This window comes from Lagopus leucura, unplaced genomic scaffold, assembly GCF_019238085.1.
Source record: "Lagopus leucura isolate 7727_CA_CO unplaced genomic scaffold, USGS_WTPT01 Super-Scaffold_100027, whole genome shotgun sequence".
In the NCBI taxonomy this organism is placed as follows: Eukaryota; Metazoa; Chordata; class Aves; order Galliformes; family Phasianidae; genus Lagopus; species Lagopus leucura.
In genome coordinates, this window is record NW_024962278.1 from 7955024 (window position 1) to 7975840 (window position 20817).

General features: G+C 42.4%; 2 protein-coding genes across 8 annotated transcripts in view; one reads left to right on the forward strand and one right to left on the reverse strand.

Annotated features, from left to right (window-relative positions):
• The window catches only part of SFXN1 (sideroflexin 1), a 35538-nt gene extending 23732 nt beyond the window's left edge, over positions 1-11806 (forward strand). For all 3 annotated transcript variants that reach the window (XM_042880790.1, XM_042880788.1, XM_042880789.1), the window contains 8 exons: positions 645-743; positions 1749-1824; positions 2798-2883; positions 4072-4199; positions 4715-4764; positions 9712-9761; positions 10421-10468; positions 11687-11806. In XM_042880790.1, the coding sequence (XP_042736724.1) occupies positions 645-743; positions 1749-1824; positions 2798-2883; positions 4072-4199; positions 4715-4764; positions 9712-9761; positions 10421-10468; positions 11687-11783 (634 nt within the window). In that variant the 3' untranslated portion in view covers positions 11784-11806. The remainder of the gene's footprint in view (positions 1-644; positions 744-1748; positions 1825-2797; positions 2884-4071; positions 4200-4714; positions 4765-9711; positions 9762-10420; positions 10469-11686) is intronic.
• Positions 11261-20722, reverse strand: KIF20A (kinesin family member 20A). 5 transcript variants are annotated; one of them, XM_042880786.1, is made up of 19 exons: positions 20685-20722; positions 20284-20465; positions 19754-19843; positions 19515-19634; positions 18917-19055; positions 18638-18825; positions 18409-18553; positions 17250-17450; positions 16915-17026; positions 16733-16804; positions 16018-16161; positions 15773-15938; positions 15372-15533; positions 14570-14709; positions 14369-14471; positions 13543-13741; positions 13281-13372; positions 12884-13021; positions 11261-12401 (listed from the first exon to the last, which is right to left on the reverse strand). In XM_042880786.1, exons 2-19 carry the CDS (start codon positions 20446-20448, stop codon positions 12129-12131), a joined length of 2649 nt encoding a protein of 882 aa, XP_042736720.1. In that variant the 5' UTR covers positions 20449-20465; positions 20685-20722; the 3' UTR covers positions 11261-12128. The 5 variants fall into 5 exon arrangements, with proteins under 5 accessions (XP_042736720.1, XP_042736717.1, XP_042736716.1 ...); XM_042880783.1 differs by lacking the exon at positions 20685-20722 and adding an exon at positions 20591-20654; XM_042880782.1 differs by lacking the exon at positions 20685-20722 and adding an exon at positions 20560-20650.
• Between the last annotated feature and the right edge of the window lie 95 nt (positions 20723-20817).

Consider the following 20817-nt stretch of genomic DNA (forward strand, 5'->3'; position numbering starts at 1 on the left):
TCAGAAGATGTATAATGAATATTCTAAAATATAAAATTTTACTTCCTTTTCTCTTTTCTCTCTGTGTTCCCTCATACCCTCACTGATTATTGGTTTCCTCTGGAAGCAGCTGTGATATATGCCCTTGGATGCTTCACCTAATCCATATATCCCACTTTTCCTTCTTATAATGTCTCAGAGATTTATTAGAACAATTAGGGGCACAGTAACTTTTTGAAGACTGAGAAAGTAAACCCTGCAAACCCTGCCTCTAAAATCCATTTCTCAGTCACTTACGGAGTTTCCAAAGGAAGTGAGTGAGCTGCAGAGCACTAACTCTGGAAAAGTACTCTAGATCTTGTAGAGTTCCATTCTTTTCCTCTGTATGTTTTTGTAGAGAGGTTTGCTACAATGCTTTTGCTGTTATTATAAACCTTTGTCCCAGGTGAACTGTTATTCATTTCCAATGCCTTTTAAAACCGATTCTTAGAAGTAGCTTGCACTTCCATTATTAAGACAGTATCTCCTTGGCTGAACTGCTTTATTCAGGTATCCAAGAACTGTATGATTACTGCTTGCAGAGGCTTTTCTTGATTTGCCAACGCTTTTCTGCTGTTGACTCAACTCTGTTTTTAACAATATTAATAGTTGTTTCTTTTTTCAAGAACGACACCAGCAGTGGTTTTCTGGCAGTGGATTAACCAGTCCTTCAATGCTATAGTAAATTACACAAACAGGAGCGGTGATGCCCCAATTACTGTCAGGTCAGACACTGTACGGATGCTTCTGATATGTTCACAGGTTCTCTCTCGTAGACTGGAGTATGATTGGTCTTTGAGATGGTAGATAAGTTTGTTCATCTGCATTTATCATCAGTTTGGTATTGTGTAGTGGAAATGCTCAGTCATGGCCTGAAGCAGTGATTGAGCACCTGGTGGGAAGGCAGGGCCAACCCAGGGGAGCTCAGGTGCATGCAATGCAGCTGAGTGACCGGAAGGGATGGAGCCAGGATCCACCCTTTCCCAGACCTCATTTAAGGGTTGGCAGTGGAGGTGAGGGCATCTCTTGCTGGAGATCCCTGCCTACCTGAGGTCTTCCAAAGGTAAGCAGCTCTTTTCCTTCATTTCTGCATCTGTGGCTGCTGTGTTTGGGCTTGTTTTCACTTGCTGTAGCTGAAGACTTTGTCACCCTGCTATTATCACCCCATTATAGTATTACAGTATGTATAGTCAAGGAGCCTGAGAGTGATGAACGTGACCTTCTTTTTTGCCCTTAAAGATAAAATCTAGGGTCTTAATCAGTTCTGAGGCTCTCTTTCTTGTAGATGTCTGGCAGAAGGCAGTGGATTAGAGGACATATAGACTGGCTGGTTGGGTTGGATTTGGGTGTTTGCAGCATAGCTGGTCTACACAGATGGGTTTTGATACTTTTGATTTCAAATGCTATTGTGGGTTTGACCTTAGAAATCCTTCAAAGTGCTCGTTCAGACATAAGAGAAAATGCCATACATGAGTGCAGAATCACTGGAGCCTGGTTCACAGTTAAAATGTCGCTTGCTTGTTGTTTTTTACTGATAGTGGAAGAAAAAGGGTTAATCTGTGGTTTCATTTGACCGTTCCATCCTTAACCCTTTCTGTGTTGCTGCAACAAGATATGCTTTAACTTCTGTAGGTGGAAGGAACTTACTGCATGTGTGAAAGTTGTTTGTTTTTGGAAGTGGCATGGATATAATTGTGATGCATGTACAAACATTGTTATTTTTGTTTTAGCCAGCTGGGAACAGCCTATGTTTCTGCTACCACAGGTGCTGTTGCGACAGCTTTAGGACTTAATGCACTAACAAAGGTATTGCTGATACTCCTCCCATTCTTATTCAGATTTTGGTGTTCTATGAAATGGCTCACTTCCCCTCCTCTGGCTCTGTCATGCTGTGCACAGCTCCCTCATGGAGTTGTAATTACCCTTGGCAGCTCCCTTCTTGATTTCCCAATCTTACTTTTGCCCCATATAGATGATTTTATATATATATATTTGTTTTTAATGCCCTATCCTTGCTGTTTTCATTCACAATATGTATCCCATGAAGGTGCCTTTTTGCCATTTCTTTTAAGGTTTCAAAGTATCTAGCAGCAATTGAAAGTTAATTGCAGTGGATGTAATTACAGTGACACAGACCTGATACACAGTCATGCAGCTTGCCTGGTTTTTAATGTACAGCATTACTTCTGGAAACATGGAAGTCTATGCTGGACTGGCTGAAGAATGTGTAAAGACCTGCTTCTCTTAAATATGGAAAACTCAAATTCTTCAAACAAATATGCAGCATGTTGTAAAAGCTATATAAAAAACTATTTTATATCCCTCAGTTTATGCTTTGATATATTGGGCATGGTGCAGCATTGACACCTTATTTGAGAGATGCTGTTCTAGGCAGAGTAACTCAGATCATAGGAGAGGTTGACTAGATACATGGCTTCATGCAGTGAGTGTCCTTAGATGCAGAGCTGTTAGAAATGCTGCTGGCTGTAACCTTGCTGTTGAAGATAGTGAAGTTAATGTCTGTTTAGTGTTGCCATCAAGCTGACAGGCGTGCTCAGAAGCTGGCATTTGTCTGCAATGATGCAACTGAATTCAGGTGGTTTTTGCCTGTCTCCATGACTTAAGTCTTGCTTGTGTCTCTTTTGCCTCTGCCTTACCAGGGATTTTTTCACTGAATTTTAATTTAAAGGAAATCTTATCTGTCATTAACGAGTGAAGCATTTTGATGTGACCTTCAGAAAAAATAATTATGTAATTCTTCTTTTTCTGCTTTTCACAGCATGTCTCACCTCTTATAGGACGGTTTGTTCCTTTTGCTGCTGTTGCTGCTGCTAACTGCATTAATATTCCACTAATGAGACAAAGGTAGGGAAAGAAAAAAAAAAATTGCTCATTCTAAAAGAAAGGATGTTATTGAGTTCTTAGATCAGCAAGGTGCTGAAAAAAGAACATTATATTATCTTTAGCTTGTTTCAGAACCTTGCAAAAGCCTTGGGCATAGTCTTGTTTTAATTGTTTGACTGTGACATGTGTGAATAGAACGTTCTCATTCTCTTCAGATAAATATTATTTAGTTCTTCAGCCTTAAATCTCAGCAGTCAAGTACCTGTCCTTTAAGACTTGATCACGTGGGCCCTTTCGATACGAACTGTGCTTTGGAAAAGTATGATCATTTCAGAGGTGGTGCTTCAAATCCCACATACAGGAGTTAGAGTATGTTATAGCCAGAGTTCCATTTGATCTTCTGAGACTACCAAAAACATGCACTTTCTCGGTAACAAAGTTTCATATGTATTCTAATTTGGCAAGAAGTAAGAATAGAAATGAGGGGGGGAAAAAACATCCTCTTAGAAACACAAGGTTATGAGCAAAAAAGGGAATATTTTCATATTTATGTTCATGGTGAAGTTGAATCTATGGTAGTATTTTTTTTTCCTATAAATGATGGGAAGAAGAACTAAGGCAGTCATCAGTATATTTGCCCTTCTGTCTGCTTCTCGCTTTCTGAAAGGCTTTTCCCTTGTATGTGAGCTTTGCTCAAGTGCAGAATTGTGTTAAAGCTTTGATAGACAATTGTGCAGATACAGAAATGTAGTTTGCTTTGTGCATTCTGGTATACTTCCAAATATGTTCTTGGTGGTTAAAATGAAAACCCAGGCTAGAATGCCAGAGAATTGTGTTCAATGAAACTAATCTGCTTTTATTCCCTATGTTGTAAGTGGGAAAGGACAGACTACTTTAAGAGCAGTCCAGGAAATTCTATTCATTCTGATTTTTCTTGAAGAACCCTCTGTCTTCTGTGTGTTACAGAAACAACAGGTCTCAGAATACATGAGGCCAGGCTCAGAGGTCAGACTGATTTGACAAATATTCAGTTGTTCTCTTTTAGCATATTTTGCCCCAAATCTTTCTTTGCTTTTTGAAATCTTTGCTCCAAATGTGAATAATAAAATAGCATAATTCTTCCAATCAAAAGTTTTAAAGAGGAGAAACATGACCAGCAAAAGCAGATAAATGCATGTCAGTCTCTGCTGTATTATTTTTATTCAACAGGGAACTCAAGTTTGGAATCCCCATCACAGATGAGAATGGAAACAGACTGGGTGAATCAACAAAAGCAGCTCAGCAGGCCATTACTCAGGTGGTTATATCAAGGATCCTCATGGCTGCTCCTGGCATGGGTAAGAATAAGTTCAGTCATATACAGCTCCTGATTATAAGTTCCTACTGTGACAGAGCTGAAGTTCTATGGAAGTGATTTTCTTAGAGGCCCAATTATCTTACAGTTATGCACATAGTCTTTACGTTTGTTGAATTTAAAGTCTGCATCTCTTACTGAAAAACATCCACAGCATGTTACACTGATGTGCAACAGAACAGTGTAGAAATCATGCAGATAGCAAAGGAATCGTTGCAAATCCTGCTCGAGTGGAACTGGTTTACTGAAGGTTTGTGCCAAGTCACTGAGCTCAGGTTAATTACCTTTACCTGTGAAATTAGAAGTTCCACTTACTGGAGGAGTCTACTTATGTCAATAGCAATCTAGTGTCTCTTAATGGCAGCGTGAAATGAAACCTCAGTTAATGACAGACAGCTATGAAAACTGAATTCCAGTGTTAGTTCATCTATACAGAAGATTAAATCCATGTGCCATTATCTCCGAGGTTGATGCATTATCTTTTTTTCTCATTTGCAGCAATTCCTCCCTTCATAATGAACACACTGGAAAAGAGAGCCTTTTTAAAGGTTAGTCTGAGATAAACTGTGTACCTGTATTTCACATGCTAAGTTAATATTTTCATGTATTTAAAATACTTTAAGTCTTGGTATTCTCCTCCAGAGCACTCCTGGAGAACATTGTAGAGAGCACTTTACAGGTGCTGCTTTCTTTGTCTTTCACAGATAGAGGGATCTTAGTTCTTTTAATCTTAATGGACATGAAGAAATTACTTATTTTGTTATTCTGGTGGTTATGCACAAAATGCAGAGTTCTTTCTAGTGAAGGCACTTTCCTCTTACCAAGACTTGGAATACAGCTTATCTGAAAAATAGTAAAAGCTTGTATAATTCTCTTCCCCCCCCCCCCCCCCCAAATATCTATGAAGGAAGCTTTGCTTTGCTGCCATGGTGGCAGTTTGAGTTTGGAAATAATAGTGATGATAAAAATGCCTTTTTCAAATGATCTTTTAAAACAATCTGGGTGTGTGAGCATGGGGTAGATGTGGGATGTGCGTGTGCCATCAAAGATGATGTTTTCACTGAATTCCATTGCTGCTCAAGTGGTGTGAAGTCAAATCTGGTGCTGTAAATGTATAAGAATCATAGAATCACCAAGGTTGGAAAAGACCTAAAAGATCATCCAGTCCAACCATTCACCTATTCCCAATAGCTCCTACTAAACCATGTCCCTCAACACAACATCCAGTCTTTCCTTGAACACCCCCAGGCTCGGTGATTCCACCACCTCCCTGGGCAGTCCATTGCAGTGCCTGACCACCCTTTCTGAAAAGTAATACTTCCTCATGTCCAGCCTGAATCTCCCCTGCCGTAGCTTGAAGCCATTCCCCCTGGTCCTATCACTGATGACACGAGAGAAGAGGCCGACCCCCAGCTCACTACAACCTCCCTTCAGGAAGTTATAGAGAGCAATAAGGTCTCCCCTGAGCCTCCTCTTCTCCAGGCTGAACATTCCCAGCTCCTTCAGCCTCTCCTCATATGGCCTGTGTTCCAGACCCCTCACCAGCTTTGTTGCCCTTCTTTGAACACGTTCCAGGGCCTCAATATCTTTCTTGCAGTGAGGGGCCCAAAACTGGACACAGTACTCCAGGTGCGGCCTCACCAGTGCTGAATATAGGGGAACAATCACCTCTCTGCTCCTGCTTGCAACACTGTTTCTGATGCAAGCCAGGATGCCATTGGCCCTTCTTGGCCACCTGGGCACACTGAAACTGCAGTGCATCCAAATACACTTGTTTGCAGTGTAAGGAGCCCTGTACTGATTGGGCTCCATAGGTGTTGACCCATTCTCTGTTGGCAAAATAACTTTAAGTGGCTTGTGATACTGCTGTGTCCTTGAGAATGCATTACTTGAACATTATTAACACAAATGCCATAAAGTCAGCTGGAAATATGTGACATTTGTGAAGATGTTGAGAAAATTCTCAGGGTTTGAAGACAAATATCTGTTGTTGTTTGTGTGGTGTCACATAAGAGTGTTGTGAATTTTTCAGATCAGCAAAAATGAGTGATTTCTTCAGTGACTGTTCAGTGGTCTTTGGTACCATCATGACCATTCATGCTCACCTGTTCCTCCCCCACAGCCTCAAAGACTGAGCAGAGGCGAAACACTGCTCTACAGGTCATCAGTGGTAACACTTGGTAGAGATTAGTATTAAAGCCTTTAAGGAATGAGCTGCATTTCTAACAAGCAGCTTCTGCCCGTTCTCTCGAGGTTTCAGAAGCACCATCCCATCTGCAGTATTCCAGCACCATCCACACAAGCTTTACTAACTCATTTTTCTTAGTCTTTGCTTTGCACATCATCAGCACTCTTGGAAAAAACTTCTTGTAAGCTTGCCAAAGCCTATTAAAGCAACATGCAGGGCTAGGAAATTCAAAAGGCTGTTAAATGATGAGGAACATATAGCAATGCTCTCCAGTAAGATAGAGGTGAATACTGCTGGTCTCAGTGATGGCAGTGGGTCATCCTTTGGTATTTAAAATAAGATGTAGGGTCTGTAGTATTATTCATTTCTGTTTTCTAACATGGTTTTGCATGAGGATATTTCAGTTATAGCACTAATATAGCTTACAGTATTCCCAAAAATTATTGCTAGAAAATGATTCAAAAATGTTTTTAAAATACAAACACGTACTTGCTGGTTAAAGAAATCCTAATTCTTGACCAGAAAACTCTTAAAAATTTGGTTTTATATACACACTCCTTTTGCCTTTGATTTCTGCAGTTGCTTTAACTGCATTTTGAGGAATTAAGCAATGCAGTGACTCTTGATGGTGAGGCTGTATGCTGGCTGTATGCTGCACATATTGACTAGCTCCATGTGGAACCAAATCGTTGCTACATTTGCTGCAGCAAAAGGATCCATAAGCAACCTTGCTCTAAGGGACAGGGTTTATAGATTTGTTTAGTCTCAGATAACCTTTCCCCATGGGAAATAAAACATTTATCTCATAAAAATGTCTGAAAATCCCAAGGGAAACTGAAGCTTTAATTTATTTTGCCACTCTCACGTCTTCAGGGACTGTTTCTCTCTGGTTCTGCATACTATATTGACTCCAGAAAGTTCAAGTCTCTTAGTCTGTAACTAAAGTACATATTCAGAGCTCTTAGAAAACTAGAACAGCCTTTTTTTCTTTTAAATATCATTCTTGAATGTCTTACGCCATAGCTCCTTCCATGCTTTCCTTCTTTAGCTGTTGTTTCATGTAGTGATGTTCCTTCAGAACAGTCATAGCTACCCTGAGAGAGCTGACACAGTTGGAGATCTCACAGTAGAAGCAGCAGAAAAAAAATCTGATTTTTCTTTTTGGCTTTTGTTTGCTTGCTCCATTTCTCCATTTTGTTTGCTATCGTTTCTCTACTTTCTCCTTGCACTAACTGCCAAAGATGCCTTGCAGTCATCTGGAATTTAAATCCTAATTCATCTGAAATTGCCTTCTTCCCTGTTTAAATACATCTTCTAACAGAATAAATTCTTTTGCTGTCTTGTACTTCTCTGTTTTCTCTTTACAAGGATGTGCAGCCTGCATTTGAGACTGGCTTTATTATTTTAAATCGTTCTCTGGGCAGCCTTTGACCTTCTAGTCTCAGTGTTTCACCTTATTTTTACCTTACCATTGTTCTCAATTAGTGCCGTCTGGAAAAGTGCTTGAAAAAGAGAAGCTCTAATTCAGATCAGGCACCTTGGCAAAATGTGTTCCACCAAATGAAATAGATGTCAGTACTGTCTGTGTTCATTGACTTTTTTTTCAGAATAATAACCAGCTCAGATGAAAGCTTGAAACCAAAATCAGGACGTCCTTAAAGTCTCTTTGGTTATAGAAGTGTTTGGGGCATTTCTTTCACGCATCTTGCAGTGCAGTTCTCAGCATCCCTCTCCTTTAATTCTCCCTGTATGAAGGAGCCAGTTACCTTCCTGAGTTTTTGTGTTCCCAACTAAATGTAGGATGATGACTTCAATCTTCCCCTGTCAGCCTGGAGTCTCTTGCCATTGGAACTCTCCCACTATATAAAATTTAAAGTATTTTGAGTAATTTATTTCAAGTGAGAGTCAAAGGTGTGTTTAGTGCATTGTCAGAACAATGGAGCACAGCTGAATTCAGTCTTTACCCTTCTTACTGTTGCTTTTTCTTTTACTACCTATTGTTGCAGTTTATTGCTGAATTGTGAAGTTCTTTCTGCATTCATTTCTGGATTACAGGTTAACACCAGGAAGAAGGAAAAAAAGAGGAACAGTGTGTTCTACATCATCTCCTCTTTCTCTCAGGCTCTGGAGAAAGCTTCATACCCACGCTTGCTTACCACTGCTTAGACCTTACTTAGCACCAGCTTTATCACACTGAGCTTTCTAAATTTCATCCTTCTATCTCACCTGTCAGATACTGCCTGTCTTTTGTTCACTGGTTTCTCCTGTAACTTCTACATCTTGAATAATGCCTCTTGCAGGAGAACATCTCCTTTGTTGAGAACGTCACCCACCTTAACACATTCTTACTCATTAGCTCATTTGTTTAAAAATCAGCTTCTTATAATTATATAATGTGGTATACGTTCTTCTTATTAAAGACAGTATTTAATTTTACAGTATGATTTTACAGTAACAAAACAGAAAAAGCCCTACGTAGAAACTGTATTTGAACAGATCCGCTTTTATTCCATTAGCAATTTCAACTAGAATTCTAACCTGGGCTAGGGGAGGGATTTCCTAAACCATTCAGACCTACAAGAAAACTGTGTCCTTTCTTGGTTTACGTACAAGAGTTAAAACACCAGAGGGTATGCTATAAAAAAAGGTCTGTATTATGGGGTGCTTTCTCAGCTTTGTCCCCTAGTCCCTCTATTTTTTTTGCTTAACAAGAGATGAACACTTGCAGAACGTGGCTGTACGAGGCTGGGTGCTTAACAGTTAAATTCCCACGCATCATATCGTAATGTATCATAAGACAGGAGGAAGGGCAACCAGTTCCTTGATAATTCCCTCATTTTTGGTCTGCAGGTGCAATGGGTTGTTGCCCACAAGGCAGAGTGGCAGTTGTGAGTTAAAGCCAGTTGATGGTATGGAGGAGAGAGCGACAGCCAAACTCCCTGTGCCCTCAGGTCTGCCAGCGTGTTCCACCAGTGCCACTCTCGACTTGCTACTGTGGGCTTACGTGACTCACAGAGGTTCAGGTCAGGATCAGTTCAAAAGTAAAACAGTTGGTCACCTACTGTAGTTTCTAAGGGATGCTCAGAATAAGTGTAAGCTGATATCACTGAGAGCTTTCTTGCTAGTTGAAAGAGGTTGGGATAAGGCTTTCAAGCCATAGCTCAAGCTTAAGGTATGCTGGTAATCGTTTTCCTTTCATCGTGTAAAACAGACTTTTAGGTGCAGGTTGTCCCTTCCAGTGCAAGTTTCCAAGGTGGGAAGAGGAATAAAAGATAGCATACTTAGTGTTGTATTTTACTTTAAACAGAGATTTCCATGGATGAGTGCTCCTATTCAAGTTGGATTAGTCGGATTCTGGTGAGTGCCTTCTTTGGATTGTCTGCTATTTTGAGGGCATAACTTCAGGGGCTGTTTTTTGAGGAAAGTAGCATTTGCATTTTGTATAAAGGTTAAAAAAAAAACAAACATGTTGAAGCAATACAGATAAGCTTCAGAAATGACATTCCTCCACTGTTCAGAGAAACTGAGACTACAGCACTTCATTTCTACATCTGTGGCTGATAAAGCTGGTAATACCATAGAAAAGGAAACAGTTAAAGAAGTGGACAAAAAAAAAAAAAGCAGGGGGTAAGGAAGAGGAAAGGAAGCAACAGGAAATGCATAAGCAACCTGATTTTTTAAAAAGATACTTCAGCTGCTACCTCCATAACCAATAAACTAAGTAAACGAATACTGAACTTGAGTTCTTGAAACATCTGGTTAATGGAAGGTTGCAGTTGCTGCTGTTTAGCACCTCATATTGCACGAACACTGCAGGGGCATCAGATGAAAGGGTATTGCTTATGCATTTAATACACAAAGGATTTCAGCAGTATAATGCAGTGAGAAATGAAGTTGTTTTTCATTGAACCTTATCTCACTATCCTACCAAAACAAAAGAGCTTTGTGCTTACACTGTAAAATTTCAATTTTTTTTAGCACCCTAAATATTGTAAACCTGTTTTTGTCTTCTCCAGCCTTGTGTTTGCAACTCCTCTGTGTTGTGCACTGTTTCCTCAAAAAAGGTACGTATTCCTGTTACGTTATTCTTTCTTTAATGTGACATTCAACACATGCAAGATACTGCAAAGAGACACAAGTTGTCGTTGCCTCCCAGAGCATACAGTCTCAATATTCATATAGTATGATAAACATGAGAATATTCAGAAAAGTAGCGATGAGTAACGTTGTTATTAATGCAGTCTCCATGCCTTGTTAATGTCCACTGAGGTTATGGCTTCATTAGGTATGGTCAGATCCCACTTCATTTTTAGCTAGAAACTGGTTATAGAGAACAGCACTTGACTGGGTGCTTAGTTGCAACTTAAGGGATTTTTTTCCCCATCAGTACAAACTCCTCAGTCTGAAAACCTGTCAAAAAAAACCTCACAGCTGAGATAAGAATAAAATCTGGCTGAGTTACCTCCAACTGAAGTTAACTCAAATTGCAGTATGTAGTAGAAACAGGGTCTTATGCATTCAACTCACTTATCGCTCATTATTTAGTGATTGTCAGAATTACAAGTTGACAAGCTGCCAAATGTAGCTTAAAAGATGCAAGCTGGAGCTGAATTGGTTAAAATAAGAAGCAACTGAAGTAGCTTTTGACTTCCAAAAAAACAAAACACCTAATTCTCACCTGATTTAATTGAATAGCACAAAGCAGTTTTGGCTGTTTTCACGCCTGGCATAGAAAAGGATTGTGCTGAAATCTACCCAGAGACAGCTAGCAAACCAGCTAGCACCAAACTCAGAGCCCCCCTCTACCACAGTAGCTCGATTCTAACTGGTGCTCTCAACTTCACAGAAAGATTAGATCTCAAACTGCTTTAGAAAATTGCAGCTGTTTATGTGATCTGGCAGCTGAATTCACTTTTGTGTGTGATGACTCAAAAATAAACATTAACAAAATAAAATCAGACAGTAGAACAGGCAGAAGACACTGATTATGAAAAACATCCTAAGGAAGAGAAGCCTCTAATGACAGAACAACCTTAAGCAACTCCTTTGCTTCCTACCTTCATGATAGTAGGAGCTCAGCTGTTCCTGTAAGGTATGGAACATCTCTAACACCTTTTAAATAGGGGAGTCCTTTGCTTAGATGTGGAGCATGATTCCTTTATGAGGAGTTCTCAATTCTTCTTTATAAACTTTCAAAACCCAGGAATTTTAAAGAGATGCAGTCTTATTTTAGAATCAAGTGCTTGTTGTATATAACCATTTTACTTGTTTCTTTTGCTCAGTTCTATGTCTGTAACACGCTTGGAGCCAGACTTACAAGCAAAGATCCAGGAGAACAGCCCTGAACTAGAACGTGTATACTTTAATAAAGGATTATAATTCAAGGAAGGGAGAATATCTTACAAGGAGATCTTGTGAACTTATTTTTATGTGCCAACACAGTTGAAGAGAACTCATTTTAACTGGTCCTTCTGTTAAACCACGCTCTGCTCATCTGCACTGTTTGATATTTAAAAATCTTTCCTTGCTGTAGTGTTTAAATTACAGAAGGTCATTTTGTTCACTTTGGTATCAATTAAAACTTTTAACCATACATATGCAGAAATGTTTACATAAGCTCTCAAGCAGCTACAATAATAAACAAGCACACAAAGAAGAGAAGCTATGATACTGGATGTGCCACCTGTTCCAGTAATGGGGAGGCAGGGATGCCTTTCCAAGAAGTCATAGAGCAACTGAGCGGAGTTGCCAGCCCCTGGTAGCAGCAGGACGGGGAGCTGAACGTGTCAGAAGGTTGTGCAGGAAGGGCTTTTTGCCAGGAGGTTGGTTAGGTTGTAGGTTTTCCCTGTTGGCACAGAACCGTTTCTTTAGAGTAGACATGGGAGGAGCCTGGAGCTTCTGTACAGTGTGATACTGTTCAGCAATGCAAGCTGCTTTCTTCCGCAGATCCAGTTTTACCAGCATCATGTTGTTCTGCAGTTCTGCTAGAGTTTGGTCCTGAAAAATGGAAAGCAGTATGTGTAGAAATGCAATAATGCAACTCCTTGGTTATTATAAATTGAAGATGCTGCTGAACTTCACTAACCAGCATGCTAAATAAGGCCATACAGAAAAAGCTCCTGTCACCACTATAGCAGTTCAGTAACAAAAGGAAAAAACAGAATCCATCCTGCTGTAAGCATGCTGCCATAGCAACTGTGATGGAGCACAGTGGATAAAGGAGTGAGAACTCTGGATTCTGCTTTAAGTGCAAGCTGTCAGGTGGCTGAACAGAAACAGTTGGGTCTCCTTTGAAGAGTTCAGTATGCAGTATGACTCAGACACTGAGAAGATTTAGCAGTATAGCTCCCTTGAAGTAACAGGTATTTACATGTCTAGAGAATAAGACATTTATAGTTGCAGCTACAAGGATCTAGGTCTATCTGCTGCTTATGTCAAAGTACATAAATACCACACTGCAACAAAAGACAACACATTACCTGTCTAGCCAGGATGTCATCACACGTACAAAGGGCTTCTCGAAGTTTCCCTGCACCTGTACTGTGGCAGCATGCCCTCTCTGCAGACTGAAGAGATTCCCCAAGTTTTTGTAATTCTGAGCGCAGCAATCTCACATTCTGCAGGAGAGATTTAAAGCAAGCTGTTGTATTAACACTGTTCTAGAAACAAGACTGCTGAGACAATCCAGACATGCAGCACTGAGGGAGATCTGAGTGAGGTACAGTGGGATCAGTAACACCAGCATCCTCCACATCTGTGCTCAAGGTTTGCTTTCAGATTGCTGTCAACCATTTAAAGACTTGAAAATAGCAGCTCCAAGTACATTTTAAGTGGCAAGCATTTTGCTATGCAAGTTTCTAACAGAGATAGAGTTACCTTCTGTCCATCCTCCAGTTTCTTGTCTACATCCACAGTAATGGGTTTGGCAGAGGGAGGTGGCTCCAGTAATCTCTGGTACTTGCGCAACTCTAAGAACAGACAGAAATGAGTGAGCAGGAGCTCGTTCACAGAGCATTAGGTTTTTCTTAAAGTCTGGACTGCTCTTGAGACACACAAACTGAGAAGAGCTCAGGCTTCCAGGCTTTCGGTTTAAACACATGAACTTTAGATTTTGAACTAGGAGATAAGCCTGCCTTACCTGATGATGTTGTATTCAACTCCATTTGACACTGCTCCAGTTTGGCCTTAGTATCTGTCAGCTCCTGCTGCAGAGCACACGAGGCAGCCACTCGCTTTGATCGACGCAAGCCTTGCTCTGAGTCCCTTTGCTTAGCATCCAGTTTTTGTTTTGCCTCTTGCAGAGCAGCTTGGAGCTCTTCAATCTTCTCATCACGCTCCTTGAAGCAAGTTCATTCAAAAATTAAACAGCTTTCTCAATACAGCCTTTGTTACCTCAGATTTTCAGGGCCTTTTTTCCCCCACAAGACACTCTCCATCATCCATTTCACACATTGGATACAGCATTTAATGCACTTCAACTGAAGATATGAAACCACTTCTTGAGAACCTAAACTATTTTTCCAGCCTCTCTACAACACATGTTAATTTGCATCTTCAGAGAGGGCCACTCTCAAATGATGAGAACTACAGACAGGCCTGCATCCTTCACAACTACAGGTAAGAAGCAAAATTCAGAGCACTAACATTAATTTGAAGATTGCAAGACAAGCCACTAGCAAAAATAATAAAGGGACAAAGGTTTATGTTGGACTAATAAAGGAATAAAAATGATCACACATGAATTCCCAGATTAAGGGTTGAAAAAAGTCTGGAAGTCCAACTAACTACAGAATAGTCAAGAAATGAGAATTAACAAGAATTGTGGATGAAGTTATCATGTATTAACACAGCACAAAAAACACCCAAAATATTTATTTTCAGTCTGTGTAACATCATCTTCCTGGACTTAAGTACTCCCAAGTCCCTGCCACCTTCCTGATGTCATTCCATCCCTCTGAACAAACCTGGATTTCTTCCTGGTAATAGTCAGTCAGTGACTCCTTCAGGTTATTCAGTTTATCTTCATACAGTTCCTCCAGCAGTTCCTTCTGGGCATCAATGTGTTGGCTACAATGAGAACAAACAACTGTCTGCATCTGGGTCTGATAGTCCTTGGCACCACAGCACACCCTGAACACAGGGAGATCGATCAGCCTCAGCTGTACCTCCACCACTGCTCCTTCTGCTGCATGCCCTCCAGCATCTCATTGCAGATCTCCGTACGGAGGCGTATTTCTAGCTGTAGCTTCTCCTGCCTCTCTTGCACCAACAGTTCTCGCGCAGCTTCCACTGCACGCAACAAGTCCTGGAAGACACAAACTCCCTTGCCCACACTGCATAGCAGAATTAAGACCTAGAGAAAACAAACTAGCTGATCCTGTATCTGTAAAGCTGGGGTAATCTAGGTTTAGGATGTTTTTCCAAGTGACTGCAACCAAGTTGGTAGGTTTGTTCCCAATTCCCTCCCCATGAGATGGTTTAAACACCACTCTATCTGAAGCTATCTCCATAAGCAGCTTGCTATACTGCACTGACCAAGGCTGCACGTGCATTTGCTACACTGATACATTACAACTCAGATCTCTGTATTTCTTCCACCCCACTCTTTCAGTTATTCCAGCTGCCCAGTATCCAGAAAGTCTGATTATTTTTCATCAGTTTAGCCAACTGTTTTACTAATTCTCTGATCAAGATTTCCCCTATAGAAGAGAGATTACAGATCTGCATCTGAGCTCTTACTATCCTTGTTCTACAAATGGACAGATGCTTTTAACCATGTGCTTCAGATTTGGAATGACTGTGGATGGAATATCTTCCATAGATTCTCAATTTACAGTGTTCTAGGATCACATCTTTGAGGTTTTCTGTCATCTTTTGCACTGAGTTCCAGGAGTCACCTTCCAGATTAACATTTAGTCATCTTCTTGCTTTTCTATCAATAGAAGTTTAAAATAAATCACAACCCACCTCTCTCTCATAAACAGAGACATCGACTTCATCTTCACTGTCTTCTGTTTTCACTTCTTCCTTCTCTGTAGCCTCTGAACCCTGGCTGGTTCGCCTGCTGTGCTCTTTGATAATTGATTGTATGGATGGAAGTCCCAGCTTTGTGGGAGGGGCCTGAACAAGCTGAAGGGGAAAAAACTATCATTACTGGTCCACAAAGCCTGGAGGCTACATAGCCTTTAAACACAGCACTTCTCTGTATGCTGTCAAACTTCTGACTTCAGTAGAGTTTGAAATTACCGTGGAGTTAACAATCCACTGCATAACACAGGGAAGGAGTGCCTGCCCTCTGGTAGGAAAGGACCCATTCCCGTAGGAGGAGGCATCCTGAGCATGTCAGGGTGCTATTAAGTGTTACTTACCTGGCTGGCAATGGCTGAGAACTTGGCTACATACAGAGTTTCATCATATGTAGATGCGCACTGATTAATGTTAACAATCATACAAGAGCGCCCACGTCCAGTGAAGAAACCCTGGAACACACGGGTTAGCTTGCTGTCCCGGAAGGGAACCACAATCTGCTTCAGTCTGTGGGGAGAGACAACAGTAAGTCCATGGGAAAAGACAGCCTCCCCACAGCCTCCCCTCTGAAGCTCCAGATACTCACTTGGATTGCTGCTTCTGACGGAGGGCAGTGATGCAGCGACCCAATGTATGGAGGGAAGTATTGATGTTGTTTGCTTCCTTCATTCGATCCCCACTTTTCTGGTCTTTGCAGCGCTCGGATCCCGCAAGGTCACACAGGGATAGCCTGAAAAAATGGAGATGTTATCATCTGACCCACTGTATTTGTGCTGTTCTCACCAGGTTTAAATTCAGACACCTTGCAATCAGAAAGCGATTGCAGGGGAAAGCCCTGCTCACTCTCCCAGCTTCCTCAGGAAGACAAAGAAAGCTCCTTTGGGATAAATTAGGCAGGTCTTTCTGTCTAGCAGCAGCCCAAGTGTAAGGACTAAACGAGATAAGAACAACATGAGCTTGGGTGTCACATTCAAAGATCCTCAAGACCACTTCCCAGGCGCTGGGCCAACTCATGTCCAGATAACCATGCCTGAAAAACAGGCAGCAGCCTCAGTTAAATCAGCCCTGCTGCAAGGGCAGTTACTCATGTTTACTTTTAAAGAGCTTAATCCCAAGTCATATTTTGCTGTACTCCTCAACGAAACTCTCCCCACTGTCAGTTCCAGGCCTGAAGAGTGGAAACATTCACTCCTTTTAAGTGCTTCCCACAAGATCTTCCTTAAGATACTTCCCAGATCCACAGTAACAGTTTAAAAAAAGTCCAGAGAATACCCACAAATCCTAGAAAGCACGGAACTTACTCACTGATTTTGGGAACAATTTCACTGCCACCTCCTTGCAAATGCAGAATCCGAATGGAGAAGATACTGTGACTGTAAAAGAAGCATGCAGGCATTTTAAAAAGAAAAAAATGAAATGTAACATTTAAAAGCTTCTCAGAACTGCATATCTAAGAAATGCTCCCTCCCCTCCCGCTCCAGACCTGCGACTGGAATTCTGGTTCATGTGGGTGCTGGCAAAACTCTGGTTTTTCCGACCCAGTTTCAGGAGCTTCCAGGCCTCATCAGCATCACAGACATTGATCCAGTTTAGATCTGGAAAAGCAGGCATGCATTGGGCACGGCAGTTAAAAAACCATAGCATTTCCCTGACCTTAATAAGCTTCACATCCTCTTTATCCAGGCATCAGAAACTTCTGAAGGGCCAGAGGACATTGTGCTTCCCAGCATATCACTACTAAGCCACCCACTCTGTCCTCAAGTCTCCCTCAGGTGTGATCCACCTGGAGGCCCACTATGAACATCTTTCAGGTAATACCTTTCACATAGGGATTGCCAGTCTGGTCTTCGCAGAGCCGCAGCGTCTGCCTCTTGCGGTTCTGGCCAGGGAGGGCTGGTTCTAACAAGTCATAGATTAACTCATTGTAAATCTCAAAGAAGGAGACCCAGATGGAGAACTGCACATCTCCTGTGCTGCTGAGTGAAATACGATCCAAGTCAGCCCAACGAGGGCCCAGTTCTGGGGAGGAAAAAAAGAAGAAATCATGACTGCAGTCTTCCAAAGGTCAGATCTGAGTTGTTCAGGAAAAAACTGAAGTGTCCTTCTTCAGTAAGAGCACCATCCCAGACACAAGCTATTCTACATACCCCCTGCTGTTTGGACATATGCAATTACCTACGCCCAATCACACAGTATCAAATTCCCTATAACAGCATCTTTCTGCACAAGGACTTCCTATGTACTTGGTCTCAAATCAAGAAGCACAAGACATTTCAGAAAAAGTCTGACGTGTTTTAAGCCTTGTTACTCCCTGCTTCTGGATACCTACTCAGCTAGTAGTTCCTCCATTTGGCAATCTGGGTACAAGTGGTCAGTGTGATATCTCAGTGCAGCCCCTTGCTTTCCAGCAACCCCTCACTGCATGGCAGTCACCTGCTCAATAACCATATGTTCAGATTTTGATGAGACAAGTGTACAGAGTTCTTCAGCTGAGAGGCTGTAATGATATGATGGGAGGGAAAGTACCACAATAATAGCAGGGTAGCAAAGTCTTCAGCTGCTACAAATGAGAACAAGCCCAAACACAGCAGCCACAGATGCAGAAATGAAGGAGAAGAGCTGCCTGCCTTTGGAAGGCCTCAGGTAGGCAGGGATCTCCAGCAAGAGATGCCCTCACCTCCACTGCCAACCCTTAAATGAGGTCTGGGAAAGGGTCTGTCCTGGCTCCGTCCCTTTCTGTCACTCAGGCACATTGGGCTCCCCTGGGCTGGCCCTGCCTTCCCAGCAGGTGCTCAATCACTGCTTCAGGCCGTGACTCAGCAAATCTGCTACAGGAGCCATCATCTTTCAAAGGGAAAAATCGAGACTGTAACACCTTGGCTTCTTTACTGAACAGCACAGCATCTAGATAGCTATTGCCCTTTCTTCCTCTGTTCCTCCAATAAGCAGGAGGTACAAGTTAGGTTTCCAGTCATACCTTCTGTCTGGCTGATGTCTGAATGGCTGGTAAATTGGCTGGATGATGAGAGGCCAGCAACTCCACTGTCAAAGCTGCCACTGATGGCACCCTGAAGCTGAGATTCAGCACTGCAACTCCTTTTCAGTGGTGTTAACAGCTCCTCCTAAAAAGGAAACAAAAAAAGCCATGACCAGGTGGTCTGACATTATTCACTCTCTAGTAAGCCTCCTGGAAGCAAAATACTTACTTCCCACAGACCCCCCCGCAGCATGCTCTGTTTCTTGGTCTCTTCCTGCCGAACCTGCCTGCTGTCCAGCCAGATCACCTCATTGCACAGTGAAGGCTTCAGGTCCATGGCTTGGTACAGGCGGTCCCCCACACTATTGAAGATAACAGCTAAGGAACGAGGCAGAATTCCACCATCTTTGATGCTGCCTGAAGAAAGAACAGGAAGCTATGGATTCAACAGAAATGTAGAAGCACACATTCACGTGTCTGCTCCCATTCACATTCGTACTCCCATTACCCTGAATGGTGTGAGTCTTCCCTGAATTGGTGTTGCCATAAGTGTAAACCAGCCAGTTCTGCCCATTCAGTACATCCTTTACCACCTGTTTCATTGTTTCATCAAAAAACAATTTCTGCCCCACATCTGGTCCAAAGATCTGCAACAAAAAAAAACACAGAAAATGGTCTCATGTAGATCTTTCCTACTTTTAGACTGCAGCTGATTTTTCAAACAATACTTCTTAGTCCTTAATGGAGCCCTCCATCCTCCACCACCACAAAACTACCAGTAATTTCAGTCCAAGAGCCCTGTAAAAACAGACTGTTCACTTGATTAGTCCAGTAACATACAATATTACTACAGCCTTTAGCATGCTTAGATCTTTATTAAAAAAATAAGAGTTTGGCATTTGCTACTGAAGCTTGCAGAATCTACTTCAAAATATATATGTAAATAAGGAAAACATCAGAAATGAGTAGAGAATAGTACAAGAGAATACAGTTCACACAGAGTACTGGTATTACTAATAATAAGGCAGCTATTTAAGTTGTATTACTAGCTTAAGCTCAAAGCCCTCTTAATTGGGTTAATTGTGGTTGTCTGTCCAGTTATGTACCTGAGTGAAAGAAAACCTATGTGCTGCTTGTCCCACTCCACGTTCTGTGCTCCGCATGGTGAAGGAGTCTTTGGGGGCTTTTAGAAGAAGAGTCTCTGAATTCTCAATGCAGACACAACCCTGAAAGAGAAAATAAAATCCCATCACTGCAGTGGCTTACAAGAGGTTATGACATAACAGCAAAGGAAAATTGGTTCTCCCAGTAAGAACACAGACAACTGCTTTATTAAGGATCTCACCTGGTCTTCCCCTTTTTCTAGCTCAGTGGGTTTCAGGGGTCGAACTCTCAGATACACCTTCAGTTTTCCATTAACATCTTCAGCAATAGCCTGCAAAATTTGCACAAGTTAAGCACAGCAGCCAGAGCAGCAATGCACAGCTATCTGCCAGGCCCAGAACACCAACAGGAATCAATGCTTGGAAGACACACAACTCCCTGAAGACTTGCTCAGTAATTAACAAACACTTCAGTGCTTCCAAGGTTCCCAAAAACACCAGAACATCTTTTCATACATTTCCACATACACCAGAACACTTCTTAGGTATATGTAGTGAACCAGAACAAGAACCCAAAGCCGTGACACCAAACTCAGCCCCAGAACTGAGCACCACGTTAAGGAGCACCCATTAATTGTGCCCTTCATCAGTAGGCTGCTGGTAACAGGAGCTGCTCTGCCCAAAGCAGACTCTTCTCAAGAGCCCCTGCTGACAATGGTGCAGGGCAACCATTTTGTGCTGCATGCAGGACGCAGTACTGCTCCAACCTCACCTGCTGGGAGCCCTCGAGATTGGGGGAGATAGCGGAGAACTCGGACAGGAGATCCTTGCGCACGTCAGCTCCAAACCCCGTCGCTGTGGATTCCAAAATGGGGGAGGCCACAGCAGCACCATCATCATCAGAGAACAGCCCCGGGGAAGCGAGCGCTTGTTCCATGGCGTCCCACAGGGCTGCTAAGGAAAAAGCGGCACAGGGCGATGTCAGAGCAGCAGCCCAGCCGGCCCGCCCGCTTCCCACGAGCGCATACCCCCGTCCCGCATCACGCACGCAGGCCTGCGGACAGGTCCTCCCCACACACCGACGCAGGCCGCTACACGGGGCTCCGCCACCCGCCGTTTCCCAGCCCTCGGTCGCACGAGAGGCGCCGCTCACCGGACGAACACCGCTCTCACCTCGCGGCCGCTGCTGTTGGGGTTTCAAACCTCGCCGCCCGCTCGCTAAGCCAATGGCAGCCCGTGGCGGCGCGCGAACCAATCAGTGGCTGTGCTGAGACCGGATGGGCGGGGCCTGATCTCGAGGGGAGGG